General features: G+C 42.0%; 1 protein-coding gene across 1 annotated transcript in view; it reads right to left on the bottom strand.

The window, feature by feature from the left end:
- Window positions 1–6,861: 6,861 nt before the first annotated feature.
- The window catches only part of LOC124594141 (homeobox protein Hox-B3-like), a 70,195-nt gene continuing 49,545 nt past the window's right edge, over window positions 6,862–27,511 (bottom strand). Inside the window, exon 2 of the mRNA XM_047132497.1 lies at window positions 6,862–6,973. Within this exon, the coding sequence (XP_046988453.1) occupies window positions 6,862–6,973 (112 nt within the window). The remainder of the gene's footprint in view (window positions 6,974–27,511) is intronic.

Genomic DNA, 27,511 nt, shown 5'->3' with positions numbered 1-27,511 from the left:
AATAATGTAGGCCTAATAGTGCAGAAATGTGTGTATTAGTGGCAGGATCACTTGACAATGGTTGCGAAGCTGAAATTAAGTAGTGTCTCCAGATGAAACAAAAAAAATACTGTCAAATGGCAAAAGCATTATCATTCAGAACATCTGTTGAGGTTGGTCCACAAGTTCGTAGCGCTTTCGTTTTACATGTTGGTATTCCGATCATTATGGCCTTATTTATTTATTGACATATTTTATTTGTATTTCACCGTTGGTATCTGAGTTTAAATCTGTCATTTGGAGATAGTGGGTGGAACTGTGGACGCTAGAAAATGTAGTGCCGACATCTTCCGTTTGAGTCAGGGGAGGGATGACAGTAGAGGGGCATTCACAAACGTTTGCGACGTGTATGGAAATAATGCCATTGGAGGATCGCTTTGACTTTAGTGGCTGTTCACATTCAGGAAGATCTACGAGGTTGATGAAGATAGTTTAATCGCATTAAACCACGATGATCCACATCAGGGTACTCGAGAACTGGCAGATGTGATGAACTGTGATCATTCCACCATCGTGCGACACTTGCATGCGTTGGGGAAGATTTAAAAATCGGTTGTATGCGTACCGTATGCTCTAAGCCAAGGTCACAAAAATCAGCGGATGGCCGAATGTGCCTCTCTGCTTGCTAGTCATCAATTGCTCCTGAACAACGCCGACTATTCCCATACTGTATCGTTATTGGTGATGATAAAGGATGTCTTTATACTAACGTAAGGAAAAGAAAAGAAGGGCAGAGCCCAGACAAAACATAACTTCCCGTACAAAGACCTTCGTGCATTCACGAAAGTCAATGTATCCATCTGCTGGAACAGCGACTGTGCCGTGTGTTACGAATTGCTTCCTTGAGGTGAAACCATCACTGCTGACATTTATTGTCAACAACTGCGACGTCTTCCAGACGCAATCCGGAAAACAGCTGCCAGGAAGACTGCATGAAGTGATGCTACTCCACGATAACGCCGTCCCGCAGTCTGCTAGACTGGCAAATAACACAATGCAAGAGTTGGGTCGGGAAGTCATTCCCCGCCCATCTTATTCACCTCGTCTCGCGCCTTCAGATTTTCACCTTTGCCGCTCTCCATCGAACAACGTTCAAGGAACTTCCTTTCCAGATGTCAATTCGCTCCGAACGTGGCTCGACTAGTTCCTCGTCTTAAAACCACTTGATTTCTACAGTCACGGAGTCGAAAAGCTACCCCATCGTCGGTAGTCTGTTGTAAAGGAGAACATATTATTGATGACTAAAGTCTCTTTTAAGCCAAGAGCCTTGCCGCACTCGTAACACCGGTTCCCGTCAGATAACCGAAGTTAAACTCTGGCTATCACTTGGATGGGTGACCATCCGGTCTGCTGAGCTCTGTTGGCAAGCTGGATGCAGTCATCCTTTGTGAGGGAAACTGAGGGGCTACTTGACTGAGATGTTGCGGCTCCAGCCACGAAAACAGAGCGGCCGGGAGAGCGGTGTGCTGACCTCACGCCGCTCCGTATCCGCATCCAGTGACGCCTTTAGGCCGAGGATGACACGGCGGTCGGTCGGTACCGTTAGGGTCTTCCGAGACCTGTTCGGACCGAGTTTAGTTTAATTAAAGCCTCTGTTATGTGTCTCTGGTGTGTTTATTAAACTTGTGATAAAACGCTAAGAACTTACGTACCAATCCTTTTACGTAACATCATCTGCTAGAAAAAAAGTATTAACTCTTTTTTCTCTCATAACTTCGTTTGATGAAGCTCTCCATCACCTTTCTATATGGCATCATTTCATCGCTATTTATCCCTATTTATTTTGAGTTACACTATGTGATGAAAAGTATCAGGGCACCCCCCAGAAACATACGTTTTTCATATTAGATGTATTGCGCTGCCGCCATCTTCCAGGTGCTCCATATCAGCGACTACAGTCGTCGTTAGACATCGTGAGTTCCGCGGAGCGCCCGATTCTGCTCTCTCACGGACTTCGAACATGGTCAGGTGATTGAGAGTCACTTGTTCACACGTCTGTACGCGATATTTCCACACTCCTAAACATCCCCAGGTCCACTGTTTCCGATGTTGTAGTGAAGTGTAAACGCGAGGGTCACGTACACACAAAAGCGTACAGGTAGGCCTCATCTGTTCACTGACAGAGACCGCCGACAGTTAAAGAACGTCGTAATGTGTAATAGGCTGACATCACACAGGAATTCCAATCTGTATCAGGATCCCCTGCAAGTACTATGACAGTTAGGCGGAGGTGGGAAAACTTGGATTTCGTGGTCGAGCGGCTGCTCATAAGCCACACATCACGCCGGTAAATGCCAAACGACGCCCCGCTTGGTGGGAGGAACGTAGACATTAGACAATTGAACAATGGAAAAACGTTGTGTCGAGTGACGAATCACAGTACACACAATGTGGCAATCCGATGGCAGGATGTGGGTATAGCGAATGCCCGGTGAACGTCATCTGCCAGCATGTGTAGCGCCAACAGTGAAGTTCGGAGGCGATGGTGTTATGGCGCGGTCGAGTTTTGCATGGAGGGGGCTTGCACTCCTTGTTGTTTTGCGTGTCACTATCACAGCACAGGCCCACATTGATGTTTTAAGCATCTTCTTGCTTCCCTCTGTTGAAGAGCATTTCGGCGATGGCGATTGCATCTTTCAACACGATCGGGCACCTGTTCATAATGAACGGCCTGTAGCTGAGTGGTTACACGACAATAACAACCCTGAAATAAACTGGCCTGCACAGAGTCCTGACCTGAATCCTAAAGAACACCTTTGGGATGTTTTGGAACACCGACTTCGTGCCAGGCCTCACCGATCGAAATCGATACCTCTCCTCAGTGCAGCACTCAGTGCAGAATGGGCTACCATTCCTCAAGAAACCTTCCAGCACCTGATTGAACGTATGTTTGTGAGTGTGGAAGTTGTCATCAAGGCTTAGGGTGGGCCAACACCATACTGAATTCCAGCATTACTGATGGGGGGTGCCACGGCCTTGTAAGTCATTTTCAGCCAGGTGTCCGGATACTTTTGATCACATAGTGTATATACCGCTACAGTTACCCCCTCGGCTGCTCTTTACTGTTCCTGGTTTTCTGTCCATCTTTCCTACTGACTCTCATTGATTATGAAAGGTGATTCTTTTTTGCTTTTAACATCTGTCTCAACTATTCTATCCTCATTTAGCTTTATGTCTGCGATTTTCATTTCAGAAAGGCTTCCGTAGCACCACCTTGTCACAGTCTTGGGTGCCTGAGCCTAATCCTAGGCTACCAAGTGTCCCTGATACCCAGGCGCTCAGCACCAGACGTGTCCACGTTCTGTCTACTGGAATCTCACTTTGAATTTTTCTACCCAGTTTAATTTTTGTTGTCAGTGTACTACATTACCCGAAGGAGAGACGCAGGTGCATTTTTAGCAGAACTAGTGAGCTATTTCCCTCTTTTCTTCTTTCTTCAAAATTTGGTAGCGGGGGCTGTGTGGGAGGGACTGGGTGGTTTTTTAGGTTAGAGGGTCTCAGGGAGCCACAGAAGGGGCGTCAGTCTAAAAGTGGGCAGGTGAAACACAGTAAGGTAGTTGTAGAAATGATTGGTATTGTAGTTGTAAATTGTCGTAGCTGTGTTGGGAAAGAACCAGAGCCCCAAGCCCTCATAGAAAGCACTGAAGTTCAAATAGTTATAGGTACAGAGAGCTGGCTAAAGCCGGAAATAAGTTCAGCCGAAATTTTTTCAAACTATCTGAAGTGTTCAGAAAGGATAGATTAAATGCAGTTGGTGGTGGAGTATTTATGGCTGTCAGAGGTAGTTTGCCTTGTAGCGAAATTGAGGTAGATAGTTCGTGTGAAATAGTGTGGGTAGAGGTTATACCTGACAATCGGATTAAACTATTAATTGGATCGTATTACCGACCCCCCGATTCAGAAGATATAGTTGCTGAACAGTTCAAGGAAAACCTGAGTACCATTTCAAATAAGTACCCCGCTCATACGATTATAGTCGGTGGTGACTTCAATCTACCTTCGATATGCTGGAAAAATTATACGTTTAAAGCCGGCGGCAGGCATAAAACGTCATCCGAAATTGTACTGAATGCTTTCTCAGAAAATTACTTTGAACAATTAGCTCATGAGCCCACTCGAAGAATAAATGGTTGCGAAAGCATACTTGACCTTTTAGCAACAAATAATCCGGCACAAATAGTGAGTATTGTGACAAATACAGGGATTAGTGACCACAAGGCAGTTGCTGCTAGGTTGAATACCGTAACACCTACAACCATCAAAAAGAAACGCAAAATATAACTATTTAAAAAAAGCTAATACAAATGCTCTTAATGCCTTTTTAAGAGACAATCTTCACTCCTTCCGGTCTGATCATGTAAGTGTAGAAAAGTTGTGGAATGTTTTCAGAGAGATAGTATCGACGGCAATTGAGAGATATATACCACATAAATTAAGAAGTGATGGTACTGATGAGCCATGGTACAAAAAAGGCGTCAGATCGTTGTTGCAGAAGCAACGAAAAAAGCATGCCAAATTTAAAAAAACGCAAAATCCCCAAGATTGGCAAAGTTTTGCTGAAATTCGAAATATAGCGTGAACTTCAATGCGAGATGCTTTTAATAATTTCCACAACGATATTGTGTCTCGAAATCTGGCAGAAAACCCAAAGGGATTATGGTCATACATAAAGCACACCAGTGGCAAGACGCAATAAATAACAACGGTGAAGTCATTGATGACAGTGCCACTAAAGCAGAGTTATGAAACACTGTTTTCCGAAACTCCTTCACCAAAGAAAACGAAGTAAATATTCCTGAATTCCAATCAAGAACAACTGCCAAGATGAGAAACATAGAAGTAGATATCCTCGGAATAACGAAGCAGCTTAAATCACTTAATAAAGGCAAGGCCTCCGGTCCGGATTGTATACCAGTCAGGTTCCTCTCAGAGTATGCCGATAATATAGCCCCATATTTAGCAATTATATAAAACCACTCGCTCACAGAAATATCCGTACCTAAAGACTGGAAAATTGCTCAACTCACACCAATACCCAAAAAGGGAAGTAGGAGTAATCCGATTAATTACAGGTCTATATCACTAACGTCGATTTGCAGTAGGGCTTTTGAGCATATATTGTATTCGAACATTCTGAAGTACCGGTACCTCGGAGAAAACGATTTATTGATATGCAGTCAGCACGGATTCAGAAAATATCGTTCTTGTGAAACACAACTAGCTCTTTATACTCAGGAAGTAATAAGTGCTATCGACAGGGGATGTGAAATTGATTTCATATTTTTAGATTTCCAGAAGGCTTTCGACACCGTTCCTCACAAGCGTCTTCTAACCAAATTGCTTATCTACAGACTATCGCCACAGTTGTGCGACTGGATTCGTGATTTCCTGTCAGAAAGGTCACAGTTCGTAGTAATAGAGGAAAGTCATCGAATAAATAGAAGTAATATCCGGCGTTCCCCAAGGAAGTGTTATTAGCCCTCTTTTGTTCCTGATCTATGTTAACGACATAGGAGACAATCTGAGTAGCCGTCTTAGATTGTTTGCAGATGATGCTGTCATTTACGTCTTGTAAAGTCATCAGATGATCAAAACGACTTGAAAAATGATTTAGATAAGATATCTGTACGGTGCGAAAAGTGGCAATTGACCCTGAATTTAGAAAAGTGTTAAGTTATTCACATGAGTACTAAAAGAAATCAGCTAAATTTTGATTACGCGATAAGTCACACAAATCTGAAGGCTATAAAGTCAGCTAAATACTTATGGATTACAACTGCAAATAACCTAAACTGGAACGATTCCATTGATAATATTGTGGGTAGAGCAAACCAAAGACTGCGATTCATTGGCAGAACACTTAGAAGGTGCAACAGGTCTACTAAAAAGACTGCTTACACCACGCTTGCCCGCCCTATTCTGGAGTATTGTTGTGCGGTGTGGGATCCGAATCAGGTGGGACTGAAAGATGACATCGAAAAAGTATAAAGAAGGGCAACTCGTTTTGTATTATCACGAAATAGGGGAGATAGTGTCAGAGACATGATACGTGAATTGGAGTGGCAATCATTTAAACAAAGACGTTTTTCGTTGCGACGGGACCTTCTCACGAAATTTCAATTATCAGTTTTCTCCTTCGACTGCGAAAACATTCTTTTGGCACCCACCTACATAGGGAGAAATGATCATCACGATAAAATGAGAGAAATCAGGGCTCGCACTGAAAAATTTAAGTGCTCATTTTTCCCGCGTGCCGTTCGAGAGTGAAACGGTAGAGAGATAGGTTGAAGGTGTTTCATTGAACCCTCTGTCAGGCACTTCATTGAACCCTCTGTCAGGCACTTTATTGTGAACAGCAGAGTAATCAAGTAGGTGTAGATGTGAAGACAGTCGATTTCTACATAAAGCTGAGAACTTCCTGTACTGCTTGTATCGTCTGGAGAAAGGACAGGTTCTTCATTGTTTTAGAGTACCAACTAAACGCAAAAAGAGTAATGGTACCATCATCATTGTAGAAGAGATGATGTAGTGTCCCTCTGTAAGTAGGGCTTAGAATCGTACGGTAACAACGAAAATCAACGGGGCACTGACAGACAAAACTAAAAGAGGACAGTGGCTGACACGGTAACTTACGGTAACATTACAATCTTATTATGGACTGTCAAAAGCCAAATTGTTCCACACCGTGCCCAAAATCAGTATTATGGTACACTGCATAGCGCTACACATATTTTAGTTTCTCACAAATGCGTTTTAGGCAAACCCGATTCATCACATTTAAAACATTTGCTGTTCAAAGTAAGTGGTTTGTCACTTCGTTCTCTATTCCCAGCCGTCCCCGCCGCCCCCGCTGCCCCCACCGCCCCCGCGACCCCCGCTGCCCCCACCGCCGCCGCCCCCGCCTAGGTACAGTACTTGTGACACTATTGTCAGTCTGTTGGAGATCACGTCCACTCATGTATCCAGCTCAGATTCCTTGGAATTATGGGTTATTCCTACAATAATATCTCCCAGTCATGCGGCTAGAAATTCCATAACTTTGATAAACATTATGAGCAATTTGGGACAATTGTCTGTCATTTAAATTTATCCCACGTCGAGCCACTCCATCGTCTATACGACTTTCAGTTTCTTGTATCTATCCACAAATACTGAGGAGCAGCTACTGCAGCGGCATGCCCAAGGATTTCTCCAGAAGGGCGTCATTTTCTTTACTGTACATCAAGCAGACGAGCACTCCACGGTGTTAGGTGTCGATAAAAGTTCTAACAACCAGCTCGAAATATGGAGGAGGTAGGAATAAAAGTACAGATATAACAGATATAAACGTGTAATGTTGTGCATTTATAGAAATGAAGTGGGAGTAGCAGAAGTGGAAAATCAAACAGATCGGCTCGTGCCAAGATAGTTTGATGTTATGATTGAAGGTTATAGTCAGTGATTTTTGACCGATAGAGTAGATAACGAAATTATTAGAGGGGGAATAACAGTACAGTTAAAACAGACTTGTACAGAAAACTCAGACATACATTCGATTACCATCCGGACAAATAGGAATATGAGTTGACGACAACCACAGGTAAGAGCAGACCGATGAAGAGTAGGAGGAAAGGAGAGCATCAGCTTGTTGAACAGCAACATGAGGAACAGTTAGTTATAGACGATATGAACAATTTTTTTTACTTAGCAAGATTGTATAATTTTCCCATAGCAAAGGACAATGAATGACACTGTTTGGCGAAGGTGAAGAGAGTTATTTAGAGTTATTTCCATTAAAAGACCAAACTATACCATTTTCATCGTAAGTAGAAGGTGGAAGTTAAAATCGTGCCACGTATTCTTCCGCGTTTGTTGTTACCTTATTGGAGCCTCCTTCCCGCTGAGCGTTAATTAAGCAGTTTACGGTACACTCATGTTGCAACCCCGTAGCTCTAACATGATATTACTTTTTGCGTGACGTGTCTTGCACTGAATATAGCGAAGATAACGGCTCCTTCAAGAATGAGTATCGTCTCTACCTAATATAGCGCTATTTTGTTTCCTATTTTCTTACTGAAGTCGTCATTAATTTGTACAAACTACTTTTTTTTTTTAAAGTAGGGAAGTTTACAACTTGAACTACCTTACTTATTTTAGGTACTTCATTCCTCAATAAAAACACATTTACCATCGGCCGATCATCACTTTTTATAAAATCGTCACATTTCACAAACATACACCACTGTCGCCTTCTCGTCTTGTTAAGAGTAGACAATTTACCTGTGCCCTGTTTTTCTTTCCGTGTATCTATACACTCGAGAAAGTAATTCCGATAAATTCAGGCATAATTTGTGCAATCCGCCTTGTCGGTAGCAACGGACTGTAGCTAAAACTTTCTCGAAGGCATTAACAAAAATCTGTTTCTCGCTGCTTTTCAACGATTTTCTGCGCCTATGTTTCACTACAGAACACGAAGCAGCTCTATACTTTTCACAGCGCATACGAACGACAACATCTCGTAAGTACTATTGGCTACACAGTGAAAGCGACTGTCCGTTGAAATAAGCATAATATGGCTTAAACATTTAACAAAATGGTTGCAAGAAACTAAAGACTTCCGATATTTTAAGGTGTCTTATCGTGTCATTCGTGAAATAAATGTAAGTACGATCTCTTTCCAATGGCGTCATTACATTTCTTGTAGATTTAGTGCACTCCAGGTCCAACCGCTGAGTTCAGTGAGCTTACGTTTGTTTACGTTAGCAGTGTTCTTAAGATGAACCAAGTGTTCTCGCCACACGACGGTAGAAGATCTCCGACAGCTGGCCGCGCTCTGCAAGCTATCAAACACAGAGCGCAGAAGACGGCTGGCTGTCAGTACTGCCTGAGCGCCATAGTCGCCTTGGACTGCGGCAACACGAAAGCGTTGCCATATAAACGTTAACAAAAAGCCGTTACTAGCATTGCAATAGCACCAGTCTACAGAATAATCTTCGAGGCCAACAGCCCTTGCTGCAACACTCAAACAGATTCACTTAAATATGGTTTACTTACCTCTCTTCGGCGCTGAACATAGAATTGCTTATGAGTTTGGGGGAGACCCTGGAAATCCGTCGACCGCAGTCTTTATCCGAGTGTGTGGCTCGTTTTCAAGAATTACAGCGTGCCACATTTTGTTGGAATGTTTAAATCGGGCAACACTAAACGGCAAAATATTAGACACAGTACTACGCTGAGCGCTTGTTTTGTAGCATTACTCAACTTAACCTCTAGAAAATCACAACCATCCAGTCGTTCTCCCTCGTTCCTAATCTGCTTCTGACTTCTTACAAGCTTTGAAGGGTTGTGGAAGGGTTGTTTATGAAGACAAGAATGAGACTTATAGATAACTCTACAAATCTGTACAGGATACAACAGTACTTTTGTAAAGTTAATGTCGTAAACACCACAGATCAATAAGCAACAACCGCTTTGTCCAATAACGAACATTTTAATGAGAATGAGAAAAAATAACGAATTTTAATTCAATACAAACATGAATTACATATAACGTTGTCGGTAAACAAATAGCAGTCCTCGGTATCACCTGCATTGTGATCATCCATTGACAGGTGGCACGCCACTCTCTCACTTTAACAACATTGTCAGTCAGACTAACAGTCATATTTTAGGACATTATCTCAGTGTTCCTCAGTACTATATTTGCTGTGCGTGGTCTATGTGTGGTTAATAATTTTTGTACATTAGGAAATTGTGGCCAGAATGCTCATGTGACTGCATGTGTAACCTGTAAGAGAGATTGTAATCGGGGGGGAGGGGCGTAACGGAGGCGACCAAGAATAGGAAATGAGATTAATTGGGGGCCATAAATGTTGAGCGCTGTAACCTGGACGTGCGAGTGATTCTGGGAAACAGTGTTCTGTGGTTCTTACCTGCAGAGGGACTTCTGAGCGAATCACTCTCTTTCTTCCGCTTAGGTCTGACAGAAGAGAGCCAGTTCGCAAAACGTTTTACCTGGGTCAGGCGGCACTCCATCGTGGAAGACGGCCGGATGGCAGAAAGTAGGAGGAGGAAGTCATTTAAGAGAGACTGCTGTAAATCGAGCTTTTGTGCAAACGGTGGGAAGGTCATAAAAGTCCACACATTCTCATGTTAAAAGAGTGGACGATACGGACAGTGTGTCTGGCGTATGTGCCTACTGGAGGTATGTCTGTAACCCCGCCCCCCCTGACGCCAAGAAGTCGCCAGGTTCTTTTTTAGTGAGCGGCAGAAACGTATATTTCACAGGTACCATTATCTGGGAAGTTAACAGCCTGGAAATGGTCGGCCCAGAAAGATTAGTCAATCTGTAAATGAGGGACTATGGTCCCATCTAGGTAGATGCTTTTTGCCAAAAAATATGGCCATGCTTACCATGAGAAGAACGTCTCTCTAGCCTAAAGTTTTCTTTTTTGAGGCAAGAGAGACCTGGACTCGCTGAATGGTTCCTTCAGGATATTCAAAGTAGAGCCTTGCTTCCACATCGTGGGAACACCAGTACCGTGTCTGGATTAGCAACCAGGCCAACAGAACAGTCAAGAGGGGAGATTCAGTGACTAGAGGAGAGAGGCTTGGTGGAAAGGGGTGGTGATTCTTTGAGGTCTTCGTCTTCTGGTCCTCCCCTGGTTAAGAACTTCAGGTCTTTAACTAGTGGGTGAGACTTGTGGTCTATATCTTCTGGTGGACTAAGAACCTGTGGCAGTTAACAACTGTATCAGCAGTGGAACTGCTTGTCACCTTGGACGTATAATGTGTCATAAGCGTGAACTTATCCGTCCTGACTCTGCCGTTTGACGTTTGACGATTCCAGTACTCACCGTCGGGCCTGTGAGTCAAATTGGTTTGGCCATACTACCAAACAGGTCCACCTCACACTGAAATCTACCGGGATTCAGGGCTCTGATAGGGAAGTTCCCCTCGTTCTGATAATCAGAACGCCAGACCGCGAAGTTTCCATATTTTTGTGGGCGCGTCAGAATATTTAAGCCGATGCAGCGACCGTTCCTCGCCCACAGTGCGCCGTTTTCTGCTGTCGCTTGAACCAAGATGAAAGGATAAGTACTGCCGCACTGCCTTAGGATTGTTAAATAATAATCACAACTCCCTGTTCTCAGGTGAAACATAGTTTGTGGTGTAGTTGATCGTAGTTGATTCCATTCGAACAGAGTTGGGCCTCGCTGTGGATTCGTGCTAACAAAGTCAGATTGCGCTGTAAAAGGGATTAATTCAGGGGATTTTGTATCGCTTCCACCTCAGTGTATGCTTTGCCTAACTAACACTATTCCTTACTTCATTTGTGCTTATCATTTTTGTGTAAGATTTATCAGCTAGTTGGATCTACTAAGGGGTTAATAAAACTTTTCATTATTTTGTAAACTTAAATTCGCCACTGTTCTCATTCATACTCCCTCAGCTGATCACTATTTTTGTTTTACTGTAGTGGCATATGAACAGCTTCAGTCAGACCCATATTTATGATTTAAAGAGTGCGAAGGCTTGCACTGTATGTATGGCCCAGCTCAGTTCTGGTCACATGTCGTCCATCAGCAGGGTTCAGGATGAAAGCGAGTTTCGTCTCGATCTTCTCCTTTCGACATACTCATGAGCTGAGAAGAATTTATGGCCCATTACACGGTCAACAGACTAGTCTGCTTCGGAGGGACGTGAGTATATAGTAAATAGTTACAACAAAATTCTAATCTGCTCCTCCTGCAGGTATGTAGTCAATGTACGTCTTTGAATTACGAAAACAACAATTATCTGGAAGAATGAGCGGTATTTGTTTGTCAGCTACTTCAAAGTGACAAAAATAAAAGGAAGGAACTGTACACGATTCCAAAAGAAATTCGTTTGAACAGATAAACCACACTTTCGCTAGTAGTGGTAGGTTTTTCGGTTCCAAGGTAAGTGAATACATCACAGGTTTCTGTTATCTGGTTGAAGGATTAATTGCAGAAAACTTTGAATTACATCTGCAATGACGGCGTAGGGACGTACTTAGCATCCCTTAAGTACTACTAGTATTTCAGAAAGAAGATTGGGCCAATCCTGAAGTACATTATTAAGTGAGGCAGCTCCTCTTTCTGCCAAGATCCGTCAAGCGTTATACCCCATTTAAAAGTTACCTCTTTGTTCTTTGTCACTAAGTGGTGTGACAAACAGAAGTATCTTCATTGCCAGAGATGGTGCTGTCCTTTCTGGTGTAGGCTGTCGTCTGGATATCATAAGCAATCTTGAAGATATCATACCTTTTAAAACTTGCTTTCGCAGTGGGCGAACAGTAATGACATGAGATGAACGAGCTTCTTTCAACAGTGCAGAATGTCTTTAATGCATAGTAAGAGCTTGAAATTGTGGCTGTTCCTACACTTACTAAACCACAGATGTTTCGAAACCTATCCTCAGACAGAGTGGCGAAATCTGATACTGATTAGCTTATAGATATTCCTTAACTGTTACCGCTAAGTATTTAACCAATCTTCGAAAGCATTAAAACGAGTGGTGCAGATATACGTATGGCGCAGCGTGCTTAACTATTTTCCAATACTAGTCTGCGTGCGTGAGTAATTCGGATCGTTATCTAAATCAGTTAACTGCGATTTTCTAGTCAGGATTTTCGAATCCTGAGGACCGCTGGATGTTCCGAGAAGCAATACGCGCTGTCAGTGAGGTAAGAGAGATTTGTTAATTTTAATGCCTGTGATTTGATGAACATTGGGGCATGAATCACAAGCTACATGAGAAGTCAAGAAGGCGTCGAATATCAGCTGTATTGTATGAATTGTTTCTGATTTCAGACTGTCAATCAAGGATTTGCTGATAAAACTAGCTCGACAGTCCACATTGAAAATACTCCGAGTGAGCATAATAACAACTGCAAGTTCTATATTGCGAGAAAGCGCGATTCGTAGATTTAGAAGATGGAAGACGGGAGCAACTTTCTGTCCGAAGTAGATTTATGGGATCTATCTGAAAGCTAGAACTGTCATTTTTCGTGTAATTGGGTTTGTGATGGCCCCATTCTATTACACGGACAAAAGAAATTTCCCTGCTTTGTGCCGTTCTTAATATTATTATCGTAGCTGGTGCACAATAAACATCAATTATTGTGTTTCAGTACCTTTATACGATCACAGGTTTTTGTCAGAATCTGTAACCTAGTGACCCGGTTCCTCACAGAACTCAGAGTATGCCTTTGCTTTTCTCGTTGGTTCTATGAACATGCTGGTTTTCAATGACAGTGAGATGCAGCTATAGAAGAAGTGAAACCCACAGAATTAGATTCCCGTTTGATATTCTACGTAGTATGTGCCTCACGCACTTCCACGTCCAGGAATTCCATTAACTTCAAAATGTTGCCTTCCGACAATTATTGATCCTGATTTGGTGAATCGCCCAGAGCTTACATATGTCGTCATGGAATGTGCAAGGACACGTTCATATGCACTAACATTTTCATGCAGCCAGTAAAGACAGTCTACGAAGATGGCAATACTTCTGGCGAAACTATTCGAATGATTCTGATTTCACTGAGATAATCAAGGCGAGCTCGGATTATCCGTGTCTCAACCTGAGGTTTCATTTCGTGCCTTCTTAGGTTGACGCTGTTGTTGGGATAGCGATAACGAGTAGTTCCACTCCTCCTACGAGACGCCCTCTGAGAATGCATATTTGTTAATTGTTAACAGGGAGTGGTTGTCTTCGATGAAGGATTTGAGCTGCTAGCAGAAACGTGGCTTTCGACCTCACCTGAATAGCGTTCCAGTTCAAGTACTGGCAGCATAATAGAATCAGTGCATGGGGCCAGGGACCGCAAGGGATTGCGAATTCTGAACGCCTGACTGTGGGAAGAACACCGAAAGATTGCTCTCAATCTGTTTCGCCGCGTTCTGAATAGCAAGTTTTATTTTGTCTGAACAAGATGTTCAGAAATAGTCTGAAAAACTTCCAAGGATGTTGCAGGGTAGGTTCTGTTGAGAAACAATGGTTAAGGAAAAATTCGATACGTTGCACTACGTCTAAGTTAATTGAGACTGAAGTTAGCCAATCACGCCGTTGTGCATGTAAATTCAAGTGGTCCGCCAGATACAACTAGTGTCAGCTGTTCTCATAGAGTAGATGATAGGGCACAAGACTGCTCAGTTTTTGGCTCAGGTTCGATGCTTAACTACAGTCCAGTTTTTGTTTCGCTCTGTTGTTCGGCTTTAGGAAATCGAACGAAGAACACGTCTGGCGACACCGTTTCTGGCAGGCAGCTTGAATTTGCGCGCGACGGCCTGATTGGCTAACTTCAATGCTAATTAACTCGCAAACGACGAGAAGTATCCATTTTTTTCGTAACATTTATTTCTCAGTACAACCTACCCTGCAGTAGCCTTACAGGCTTCTCATATTGTTTCTCACCACCCTGTATACTCTTACCAAGTCACCATACTGCTGTAATAATCAGCATACCAATATATTTTTTAAATAACATCTATTGCTTACTCATACTATTTAAAGTAAACTCAACATTTTAAATTTGTGCAGTACAAATGTTCTCATACAGTAATGTCGTAAAATGAATAATCAAAGAGACAACAGGACACGAATAGCACAAACGTCATTTCTAAGCAGCGTGTCATCACCAAGTTCATTAATCATAGTTGTAAATCGTGTGTAATTACTCTCTTCCGCGCTCTCTTTCCTTTAAGACTGTACGGCGTGTCCTCGTCTGCTGTCGCCAAAGAGGGTTAAATAAATGACGCAGAACATCGAAGTACTCGACTGTTGCAGAGATATTTTACTCCCTACAGGCAGATTTTGAGCTACTAATGGTCAACGGTGCAGCCCATGAAGATGGCGTGCTTACCGTATACACGTATTTCTCTTACTGCTCTTCACTTCACTACTGCTCAGCTCAAGAAACGTGACTTTTTCCCTACCGGAAGTTCTTAAAAAGGCAGGATTCAAAGGTTTCGGCTCCAAAGTGATGCTGGAAGTAACGCGGATTAATATGCAATAGCGTCGCTTTCTCCACTAACAACAACTTAATAGACTCTATTGGCACAGAGTAAACACAACGAAATATATCCGAAAGAATACAAACATGATCCACAGATAAAGTAAAACATGCAAGCATCCGCGACAGTTATAATTTTCTGCTAGAATTTTCATGGAAAATGTTGTTTTTGCTGGCCTTTATCCCGTATCTTGACGGGATCCGCATATAAATTTATGAATCTGGATGGTGGCTGTAGCCATACATTCCTCCCACCAGAGCTTATCTTTTCGCGCCGAATGTTTTCCGTTGTGAAAGTGTCAGACCGTTTTCTAGATATACCCGAATCGTGTAATTGAGTCGGGACGCAGATACTAGGCATGTATTCATCTAGTCAGATGTGGGAAACCGCTAAAAACCACATCGGAGACCTTCGTCGTTAATCTGACGGGTGAATTCGATACGAGATCGACGCGCCTTCTCGAATCTCGATAGCAACGTGCTAACGAGCGTATCTATTCCAGGGGTCGGCATTTTCATGGAAAATAAGGCAGGAATACTAACAAATCTCTGCAATGTATTAAGTGCAGGTATTATTATACTATAATTTTGTATGTCAGTTTCAAGTGTTAACTATGACGTACTTACAGATGCAAAGTTGTCGTCATCAGCACTAGTGACAATGAACATCAAATAATTTAAGAACAGAAGATATTAATCATACTTAAGGCTTTACATTGTTGTTCTATTTTTACTGATAATTCGACTTACAAATAACAAAAATACTTAGTGTTTCTACGGCGCCTAGTCACAACTGAGAACGAAATTCGTTTATGTAGCAATGTGAACGACTTTCCACAAAAACTGCAGTGTTATTACCCCATTTACCACTTACAGTCGAAAAAGAAATGAGTTGAAGTATAATTTGTACTTGACTGTGAGTGAGCAGTCTCAGGGGAACATAAAAATTATTAAAAAATTTCTCTCCCGCTAGTAACTGCAGAATAACTTTGGAGAGACGCATCAAATTTCGACTATGGCAGCTTAACTCCAGTGATGGATTTCTTACTGCAAGGATCCTTTCAAAATTCAAAAAATATATATCTATTTCCAGAAGCAGCTCCATTTTTTCTGCACTGTATATAAACAAACAACGGAAAGTGGACTATTCATTATAATAGCTCCGCGAACATTTGCTGCTTTTCTTCCACCATGCAATTCGCTTTCATCCTGTGGTGTTACAATTAACCAACAGAATTCACGAGCACATTGTTCAGACCCTTGGTTCATTAGTTGCTGCCATTCTCCTGGATAACCCTTTATCTCCGATCAATCGGAGAAGCACTTTGCAATTTACATGCCGTCAAGGCGAAAAACTCTTAGCCTCTAAGTGAAATATTGTTTTTTATTGGGTTAGTGCGTAAGTTCGTAGACTGTAGAAATCACTGTGGTCTTGAGGTGAAGAACTAGTCGAGCAATGTCTGATGCGAATTTTAATCCGGAGAGAAATTTGAGAATGTTGTTCCGTAGAAAGCGGTAATGGTGAAAATCTGCGGGCGCAGGATCAGCTGAATAAGGTGGGCACGGCACGACTTCACGACCCACCTCCAGTACAGTGCTTCTTGCCAGTCTAGCAGAAAGCGAGTGCGCGTTATCGTGAAGTAGCATCGCTTCAGGAAGTCTTCCTGGTCGCTGTTCTTGAACTGCGTCTGCAAGACGTTTAAATTATTGACAAGAAATGTCAGCAGTGATGCTTACACCTCGGGGAAATAATTTGTAGTACAGCATGCCGTTACAGTTCCGCCAGAACCATAACATCACCTTTCGTGGATGCGCGTAGGTCTTTGTATGGGAAGTTGTTGCTTTGTTTGGGCTCAACCACTCCTTTCTTTTCCTTATCTTAGTATACAGACACCGTTTATCGTCACCGGTAACTATACAAGATAGGAATGGTCAGTGTTATTCACAAGCCAGTTAATGAGCAGGCAGAGATGCACACATGAGGCCACCCGCTGATATTCGTGATTTTGGCTTAGAGCATACCGTGCCCATAAACCCGATTTTTCAAGCTTCACCGTTGCATCCAAATGTCGCACGATAGTGGAACGATCACACTTGCCAGTTCTCGAGCACAATGAAGTGAATCATTGTATATTAATTAGTTTAAACGATCTTCATCATGCCCCGTATGTCTTCCTGAATGTGGAGAGTCACTAATGCGTAAATTATCCTCCTTAAATCGTGAAAACCATTTTTCTGTTGTACTTTTTCCAATGACATTTTTCTCATTCATGGTGCAAATGTTTCTGGCTGCCTCCGCTGCTGTCACCCCTCTACCGAATTCAAACAAAAGAATATATCGAAAATGTTCCGATTTCTTCACTTGGCTCTCCATTTTCTACCGTCCAGAGCTCCACTCTCTATCTCCAAATGACAAAATGCCAATACGTCGACTCAAAAAGCAACAGTGAACTACAAATAAGAAATGATAATTGATAAAAAACAATATTAACCGGAATACGAACATGCAAAACAAAAACCAACTTGTGCGCCAACCCAATGAGTGTAAGACTCACTTCTACTGCCTTTTCAGCTTTGTCAGAAATGTATATCTTGGAGTCAAAACGAGTCTTTAGCTAGAAAGCTTTTGTTACAACTAGGATTTCCTAACTATAGCTAGAATTTACTGCTATATATGTTGCAAATTTAGATGAAATTCGTTTTAACTTTGAGCACTAATTAAAACTAGTTTTAGCTACATAACCTTGATGGGGGAAATAATTCATTCAAAGGCAGCTAAGTCTTGATTGAGATTTAAAAAATGCATTATTGTTGTTTAATAAAAATAATCATACACTACAGGAACATTTTGAAGCATCGTCACAGAGCCAAGTGGACAGTATACTTAAAAAAATTGAAATGAAAATAATCTTACACTGAAAATATATTAATTAGCCTGATACATTTAATGAAAGTAACTTGAGTCTGAATAAAACGCAAACATAACATAAAAAATAAAAGAAGGGCAAAAGTAAGTTTACATTGCTTGTTATTGCATGGCAAACTATTGTGGCAATTCAAGTTACACAGGTCGTTCCTTCAAGAAAAATAAAATAAAAAAATAAAAAACAGCTATCTCACACTACAGCGAACAAATCCTTGGCCTGTTCCTAAAGCTGCTATCTTGACAACAGTTCTTAAAAGTAAATTTGTCTCTGGCACTTCTTCTAGTAGCAACAATTTTTCTTTGGATACGTCGAATTCTGACCTGAAACAGCAAATTTAGGTAGCTTATTTAAATAGCGATTAGCTTCTACGCACTACGCGTACTACAACAAAAATATTTAATATTAAAACATTTCCAAATTACTTGCATAGTTTGTAGCATTAAACAGTGGCACAGTATCAGTGCTTTGAAGCAAGGGGCCAGTGAATGTGTCTGCCACGACACTCGTCCCTAATTATTGCAATTAGTTCAACAGTACATGCATGCAATACAGTTTACAGAGTACTCTGTATTTCGTTGCAGTCATGGTACGAACCCTATTCATTCTTCTAAAGAACCACTTTCTGTCGACATCAATAATTGGTATAATTATACAAACACTGATTTCTGCATGAGTGTCTATTGAAGCCGAAGCTAATTTTACTCACTCGACCTTTTTTGTTAAGTTTTCATGAGGTTTTTGTGTAGCTCCTGTTATTTGAGATTGTCGATTCGCATTATCCACGACTTCTGGTTCTGCGTTACTAGCTGGAATTACTTAAGGCTTTGCATTCGTACTAAATACAGCTTCTGGCTCTTCCATTATGGCTGCAGATGTAGTCTGTGACAGTCTATTGCTACTGGCTACAGTCATTACCTCCTGTGAGTCAAATAATAATCCCACTGAATGAGGTACCTCAGTTTCTTCATCTGTCACATTAATTTTATTTAAAGCCTCTTCTAGATCATATTCATCTCATTTTTCCTTAATAACATCTAGAGTCAAGCTCGAAGTCACAAACCCTACTCGCGGCTCTGTACCAGATCACCTAAATCTCATAAAATGCTCAAAGCAGAGACCTTTTGACAAATTAGTAGTACTGTTGTTTCGCATCCACGAAGTCGACATTTTTTCGTTGTGTTAGTTAGAGCATTCAACAGATACTTCGTTGATTTTCCGTGAATCAGTTTACACTTGGACGCCGGCCGAAGTGTCAGAGCGGTTCTAGGCGCTTCAGTCCGGAACCGCGTGACTGCTACGGTCGCAGGTTCGAATCCTGCCTCGGGCATTGATATGTGTGATGTCCTATGGTTATTTAGGTTTAAGTAGTTCTGAGTTCTAGGGGACTGATGACCTCAGATGTTAAGTCCCACAGTGCTCAGAGCCATTTGAACACTTGGACGAAGGTGAAGCCATCTCATTTATGACAGAATTAACAAATTCTCTGCCGTTGTCATAGTGTAAAAGGCAAGGAACATCAAGTGTTAAAAACATATCTGTTAACTGATGTGGCATTTCCACGACGCTCTTGCTTAGCAGTGAACGTAACAAAACAGATTTCTGTCAAGTGCTACTGATACACCATTATAAAACTTAAATCCACGATCTTCCTGCGTTTGCCTGTCGATCAAATCAATTTGGCAAGGACTGTTCATTTCCGAATGAAATATAGGTCTCGAAGCAAACTCCTTTTGCTTCACACTATTCTCACGCTGATATGTTTCGCACGTAGACACATACATATTTATCATCTCTATTGTTGTGTCTGCACAATTCTTGACGTTTCAGTTTTTCGTCTTTCTCGGCCTTCATGATCAGCTGCCACATCAGCTGCATCAATAATGTTCACCTAAATGTAAGTAGCACTTCACAGACTCTTTTTTTGTCACTCACTTTCGCGTCCCAAGAATATCAATAGCCTTGAATCGATGTAATCCTATGCACTCTTTCTGTCTCTCTTTTTGTAGCTAATTGTGTTTCTTTAATTTCGTCCACAGATTTATCGTAAATATCTTTTGTCATCACGTTGTAGCGGTTTTCTTTATTTTCGTGTCCACCAATCTGCGATGTCCTTTTCAAAAAGTTTCTTTCCATTGCGTTTCTTGAGGTGGATCTGCCATGACAAATGCGTACATGTCATGCGCGCGCTTGCCGGAAAACTGAGCGGATGTGCGCACACGGGAGATTTGTCGACCCACTCGCGCCCCCTGAGCGATGAGACGCAGCTAGACCAATCACAATCGTTCTAATATGTCACATGTAAGTTAAATGAACCTTGACCTGTGTCGAAACAGTTTTGACTGAGTCATTTTGTCAAAACGGGTTTTGTCTAGTTAAAATCAATATAATCCAGATTCACCTAGTGAGAAAGCATTCTAACTAAAAATACGTTATCGCTGGATAGTATACAATGAGTAGATTCATCCTTGAGGTACTATTCTGCAAGGTCTCAAATCTCTAAGACTCCCATAACCTTTACACTAGGCTCAAAACGTCTTCTAGCCATACATTTTCTGGGGACATGTGGACTCTTCGAAGTCAGTGTGTATCAAATAGGGTAAATAGGATGGATGTACCAACATCTCGTACTTCAAATCCCTCAGTTTTCCTAAGTAAGTGGAATAGCCTTTCGCCACCAAATTTTTTTAGCGTAGTGAGTAAATGTGTTACCACGGAAACTATTTTATTCGTAATTCAGACTAGCTTTTGCGTTTTTTCCCCCTTTTGTGCAGCAGACTTGGATCGTGTATCGCTGTTACTTCTTACCCTTTGTAAGTCAGCAAGCAGTATCTGTTATGGTGTCTAGAAAATTCTAATCACAGGCTTTCTAGCATATGAAAAGTGCTTCGCCTCTTTTGTTATACCTAAATATAACATTTCAAGAATTCGGTGGTGGAATGTACAGCTGAAGACACCTTTTATAAGCCGAAGATGGTCTGAATTTACCAAAACCGATAGGAAAAGTAAAAAATTAACTCAGCTTTGTATTAAGTGATGTAGTCCTTAAAAATGAAGAAGCAGGCTGCTTGTAAATCTTCTGCAACTTTGAATGAATTTTCTGTAGCAATAAATTGTCCAAAAGAAAGAATTTTGTGACAAAAGGTTATTCCAGTTGCTTTTTAAATGGCACACATACACACACACACACACATACACACACACACACACACACAACACACACACACACACACACACACAGAGAGAGAGAGAGAGAGAAGACAAACAAGTGATTTAAAAGTAGTATACACAAAATCATTGCACAGATCCAAATGACACTTGAGAGTCTGTATTGTACAATATGTACTGATATAACAAATAGAAAATTTCATTAATATAAAGGTTGTCTTTGTCCCAGGCCGAGAAATTTTTTGTCTATGCTCTTAGTATTATTCGATAATATTCGAATAGAAGTTGCTTTGGCGGAGAAAAGGTCACGTTAAATATTGTCTGAACTAGTAGAACTACCTACTGTTTGTGGTCAGGCGTCTAGAGTGTTGACCCCCACTAAACCAACTCTGTTCCTGAACCAACAACGGTGTAGCCCAACGTGAGAGGTCTGCGACCGAGTTCAAACAGCCGTGTTTGAATCAACATGCAGGAATTTTCACATATGGTCAAAAGTGACATGTAAGAGAAGCACATTCTCATTCAGTTATTGGGTCGAAAGCGTATAGTTAAAATAATCTGGATTTTTTAGCCAACGTCTTATTGTCAGACTATGATCAACGTGTGCCCTTGGTCTTATTGAAGCCCCCAGACCTGACACAGTAGCTTCTAGTAAAATCGACTACGGAGACCATTGGATCATGAAGACTAACATACCACGGTTGACTTCGTGCTTCCTTAGTAACTGCGAGAGAACATTGCTGTCAACTGAAGAATACTCAGAGGACAGTTTCCATTCTATCACAGTTCCAATTTTTGGATGAAACATAAAATGAATGACTACTAAAATGGGATACGTAGGCAACAGTTAATTACCGAATGAGGCTGTCTAGTGTCTGAGACTCGACTGTTATTCATTCAGGAGCATCGATGCTTAAATATTGCTCCAACCATCTTCACTAAAAGTTTTTCCAAAATTATTTCAGGCGAATGCCGGGAAGAAATCTTTAAAAGGTCGCTTTCGTTTTCCTCTCTAAACCGCGTTCGTGGTTCATCTCCGATGACTTCGTTCATTTCACATCCACATCTACACACACACTCCGCATGCCGTCTTATGGTGCGTCTGTTCGAAATGGTTCAAATAGCTCCCAGCACTATGGGACTTAACATCGGAGGTCATGAGTCCCCTAGAACTTAGAACTACTTAAACCTAACCAACCTAAGGACATCACACGCATTCATGCCCGAGACAAGATTCGAACCTGCGACCGTAGCGGTCGCGTGGTTCCAGACTGAAGCGCCTAGAACCGCTCGGACACAGCTGGTGCGTCTGTAACAGCGCAACTCTTGAAAGACTCCTCATGCGCCGGGATGCGCATGTGTGCGATCGCTAGAGGCCATGAACAAAGAGAGAAACCACAGACAACTAAAAATCAGTACTTAGTGGGTCGTATGAATAAAAACGAGAGCATTCTCCAGAGTAGATGCTCAGAGCAAGAGCACATTCTCAGAGAAAGTTCTCAATTTTGTATGAATAAAAACTACGAAACATAATCTTTGACCCGGCAGTACTTTCTTACTATCTCCCCTCCTTATTGAGTAAGTTCTCACCAAAGAGATTAAAATCCAATATCTTTGGTTCTCAGTTTGTTTTCATTTGCGTGTGTTTGTGTTACGAAAGTTTTTCTTACGTTATTTCTGTGCCGAAATGGAAGATTCCGTATTAGCCTTCGTGAAAAATATGAAACATTATCCTGCTATAATCAGCAAATCACAAACTCCTGCCAGCAAGAAGGGAGAAGGCAGATAGTATGAAAGAAATACAACATCCTTACAGGCCTAGTTTTGGAAAAAACATTTCAGTCGGGCAGATTACGAAAAAGTTGCACAATATGAAGTCGCGCAACACGTCGAAGACTGAGGTAAATAAGACGGGCAACATTAAGATATCACTGCAAAATTGGGAACAGGTGTTATTGAAGTTTTTAGACGGAGATAATTGCAACCCAACTATCCACAGAATTCCTGGTAAGTCCCATTCTTTCTAGTTTATGTGCTTAATCTATTGAAATTGTGAATCGGCGGAATATTTTTAACGTGTGAACACGAAATAATGTTTGGTAAAGTTCGTCTGATATTTGACCACTTTTCTGTAAAAGTATCACAATGTACTGTGCATGAAACAGGACAAACCCTACCACGGTTCTGCGTAAACATGCTTGCTATATATACCAACTAGAAACTGAGTCGTGACACACACTACTATTATTGTTTTTTATTATTATTATCATCATTATTATTAGGAGCTTGTGCGGTACGTGGTTCCACATCTGCTATCATCTCTTCCCCAGAGAGTAGTTTGGAGGTAATTGTTCCCGACTGTACATTCTTCGAACCACAAACAGTTTTGCAGCAACCGCAGATTCTCACAGATCCGATGGGTCCAGAGGGAGTGCTGAGCACTGAGAGCAGAATTGTTGGTGTAAAATTCATAATGAAAGTCGACGTAATATGAGTAATCGATCCTTATATACCAATGGGAACTCCATATCTCCTGGACAGCGTTGGCAGTAAGTTTCAATGCTATGAAGATGTATGGAGAGGTGAGGTGTTGCTTAATTGGCGTAACAGACGGCAGAGGGCTTACCTATCAGAGGCAAGGCTGGACCTTTTGGAGAAGAGATGGTACATGGGATAGGGGATAATGATGTACAGTCACTAGGATCAGTGATGTTAAGTTTTCAGGTTGGGGGCAAAACAGTTCGAGGGACGAGTGAAAGTTTTGAACCTTGTTGGTGAAGGAATGTGCACGATCCTAGGTTTTTCCTGTATAAACATAATGCAATAATTTGTCTTTGGCAACAAATGATGGAAATCAGTGAGGCATTGTTCCAACCTGGAGAAAGTTACTGCCAATGATGTACTGTCACAAGGTTCATCTGCCAAGCTAGATAAAAGGATGATGTTTTGTGTCCAGAAGCCTCATTCCCATACAGGAAATACGCGCTGAATGAGTCGCTGGAGGACAGGAACTGGAGTCTAGCCGGACAAGCCAGATATTACCTAATGTTATCTAATACTCAAGTGGTATAGGTTGGTTCTGTAAATTCTGACTGTAGTTTCTCCTTACAGTTTGTCCACCACATCGTTACTTCCTGTACTCTTCCTGTAGAAAGGAAAGCTGAGCACATTCACCACGCATGGGTTGAAGCGATAGAACGGATTGAGGATCTAAGTACGGAGATGTCAGATTGTACAAGCTTGTGATTCTGCACGTTTGTCCACAAATGTCGTGTAGGTTTATTTGTGTTTATTATACAATGAATAAGTAAAAATAAAAAAGACTGCATTATTGGCTGGGATGTCCCATGGGGTGGGTTCAGCCGCCTGTCGAAAAGAATGCTTTTTCTCAGCGAACAATGGCTTCTTTCTTTTTGGATGTGTGAAGGTCTTTTCGTTGTAGGGCGGAGATGACTATAATGGATGAAAGTATTGTGTAGTGCAACGTTGTTTGGAGTCACGCTGTTAGCATCGACGCATGTTTCTGTAGTCCTCACGGAAGTGTAACGGAGTTGCTCAGATAAAAATTAGTCCGTTCCACTGTGACAGGGTGCTACAGCAACCAGTTTCGAATTATTCCAGAATAAAAACAGTCTTCGTTGCGAAATTATTTAATATGAATGATGCATTTTACCATTTTGGAGCATCATTAGACTGTGTAAGAGTAACTGCGTATGTAACACATCCGTCATGAAGCATGTAAAATGGAAAATAGTCGCAACAGCAACTGGGTATGTAATCCATCCTTCATAAAAACATATAAACTGCAAGATGGACCTTGAGCGCAACACCAGCAGTTATAGCAGAGTCAGCTGGTGTGCTCAAGATGCGCCTTGCATTTTATAAGTTTTTATGACAGATAGTGACATCCAGTTATATGACTTTACGCTGGGTGGGTTACATATCCAACTACTTTTACACAATGTGATGATGGCCCAAAAGTGTGAAACACGCTACTGATATTAAATAATTTCGCCACCAAAACGTTTTTAGTTCTGAGAAAATGCTCAGATAAATCAACTGGAAATGATGAAAGAAAGGTAACGTTTTTTTCACGAAAATGCGTTTTTATACTTAAAGGACCGGTAATGGAGGTAGACCGTCCAGCAATTCTACAACTTCCGTCGAGTTGTCTCGCATTGGATAAATAGGATAATGAGAATAAACTGAGTGAGTTAAGAAAGCCCATGCAAGCAAACTCACCTCGCCCTCTGAAGAAAGGAAGATAAGTTTTACGTCCCATCGGTAGCGCTGTCATTAGAGACGGAACATAATATCGGAGTACGAAAGAGTGGGGAAGGAAATAGCTCGTGCAATTTTCAAAGGAACCATCCCGACATTTGCCTGGAGCGATTTATTGAATTCCGAAAACCTGACTTGGATGGCCGGATGTTGATTTGATCATTGGCCTCCCGAATGCGCCCAGGCGGAAGGAAGTGAACAAGGAGCGGTACGAAGTGCCTTCCACCGCGCACTGTACAGTCACTTGTGCAGCACGTGGGTGGATACGGAAAGTAACGAGAGGACATTCCGGCAAGCAACTGTGGCTGCTTCAAGGCGACACTGCAGGGAGAGCAATGGAGGCTGGCGGCCTGCACGGGCAAGTGCAGCCATGGCGAGATACGGCGCCCAGTGCGGAACCTGCTCATCCCGCGGCAGGCGTGCGCACTGGCGGACACGGCGCATCCCGGCCGCAGTGCGCAGGCGCACACCGCCAACAGCCATTGGCCACGCGCTGAGGATGCGCCCGCAGATAACAGCTCGCTCATCCCTGCCGCCGTGTCTCAGTCTCAAAATGGCTGCCAGCCGACCGTGACGGCGGGCCGTGAAACTGTATTAATGTATTGCCTCTACTTGTAACCGAGATTCCTACGCGCGAAACCTACGGGATCAGTTTTGTTGTGCAAGTCACCCACCTTGTCCCGGAGTGCAACAGAGTGCTTAGTTTTTCGCTAACCATTCTTTTACGCTACTCAACTCTTTAAAATTCCCTTCATCTATCTGCTCATGTATTACGTAGCTGTATTATGATCCCTGTATTGTACTCGAGTTTTTCTTCGCATCTGTCCTTCGCTATGTAATAATAAATGAGTGAAGACTCTATCGAGTGAAGAATGTATCCATACTCAGCGATATCTGCTTAGCTTTAATAATGTCTTCATGTTTCTACTTGAGAAAACTGGTTGAAATTCATATTCCCTAGTCATCATTGACACGTTTTCCATTCATGATACATGTGTTGGTTCAAATGGCTCTGAGCACTATGGGACTTAACAGCTGAGGTCATCAGTCCCCTAGAACTTAGAACTACTTAAACCTAACTAACGTAAGGACATCACACACATCCATGCCCGAGGCAGGAATCCAACCTGCGACCGTAGCGGTCGCGCGGTTCCAGACTGAAGCGCCTAGAACCGCTCGGCCACTCCGGCTGGCTATACATGTGTTTCACAGTAATAATTAATTTTGATGATTTCATTACACATACAAGGCGTATCATAATTAATAATTAAAAAGCACAGACTGACACGAGTTAAAGAACAAGATGGGTCTGTAAAGATCTGTGAACGATCTCGAATATAAAATAAAGATTATTTTTCGAACGAAATACCTCTACTGTCCTTCACAGTCCATCAGAACTACAACACACTTCTGGCATGCATTAAATACATTAAATGTAGTCCCAATTGCGAGTAAGGACACTCATCAGCTGTAGAATGAAATGACGACAATGAAAATTTGTGCTGGACTGGTACTGGAAGCTGGATTTCCCGCTTACCGTGAGCAGTCGCGTTACCATTTGGCTATCCGCTCACGACTTATGTAGGTCGTCAACCATCTGCCTATGACCCGTACTCGTATATCCATTATGTATATTCCCGCACAGGTCAGACGTTGTGCTTGAAAGTCGCTTGCCTGGTAACGGCAGATAAATAGGTTACTGTACTGCCTGAGCACTGCAATATCGTATATATACACTTATGACACGGTTGTAAATCTGCTAGAAACCGTCAGCACAGGCTTCTTGTGGAATCGCTTGAAGCACAGTGGTCACGCGATTTGGATATCCGCGACGTTAACAGGAGAGACCTGGTGCTACCAATGTGACTCAGAGACAAAGCGACACTAAATATCATGGTGTCCATCATCATCCCCGCTCCCTCCGGTAGAAAAAGGCCATCAACGTCGTCTTACTCTTAGATTTTGTCAGACGATCTTTTTTGTTTTTGGGAGGCGGAGAAGACGATGATTACGTCACTGACTGTCGCTTCATCTCCGGATCGTATTGATGGCACCAGTTGTCATCTAACTGTGATGATAT

This window comes from Schistocerca americana, chromosome 2 (assembly GCF_021461395.2).
Source record: "Schistocerca americana isolate TAMUIC-IGC-003095 chromosome 2, iqSchAmer2.1, whole genome shotgun sequence".
Lineage (NCBI taxonomy): Eukaryota > Metazoa > Arthropoda > Insecta > Orthoptera > Acrididae > Schistocerca > Schistocerca americana.
The sequence above is the reverse complement of the archived record's forward strand: the minus strand, read 5'-3'. Positions and strand labels throughout refer to the sequence as shown.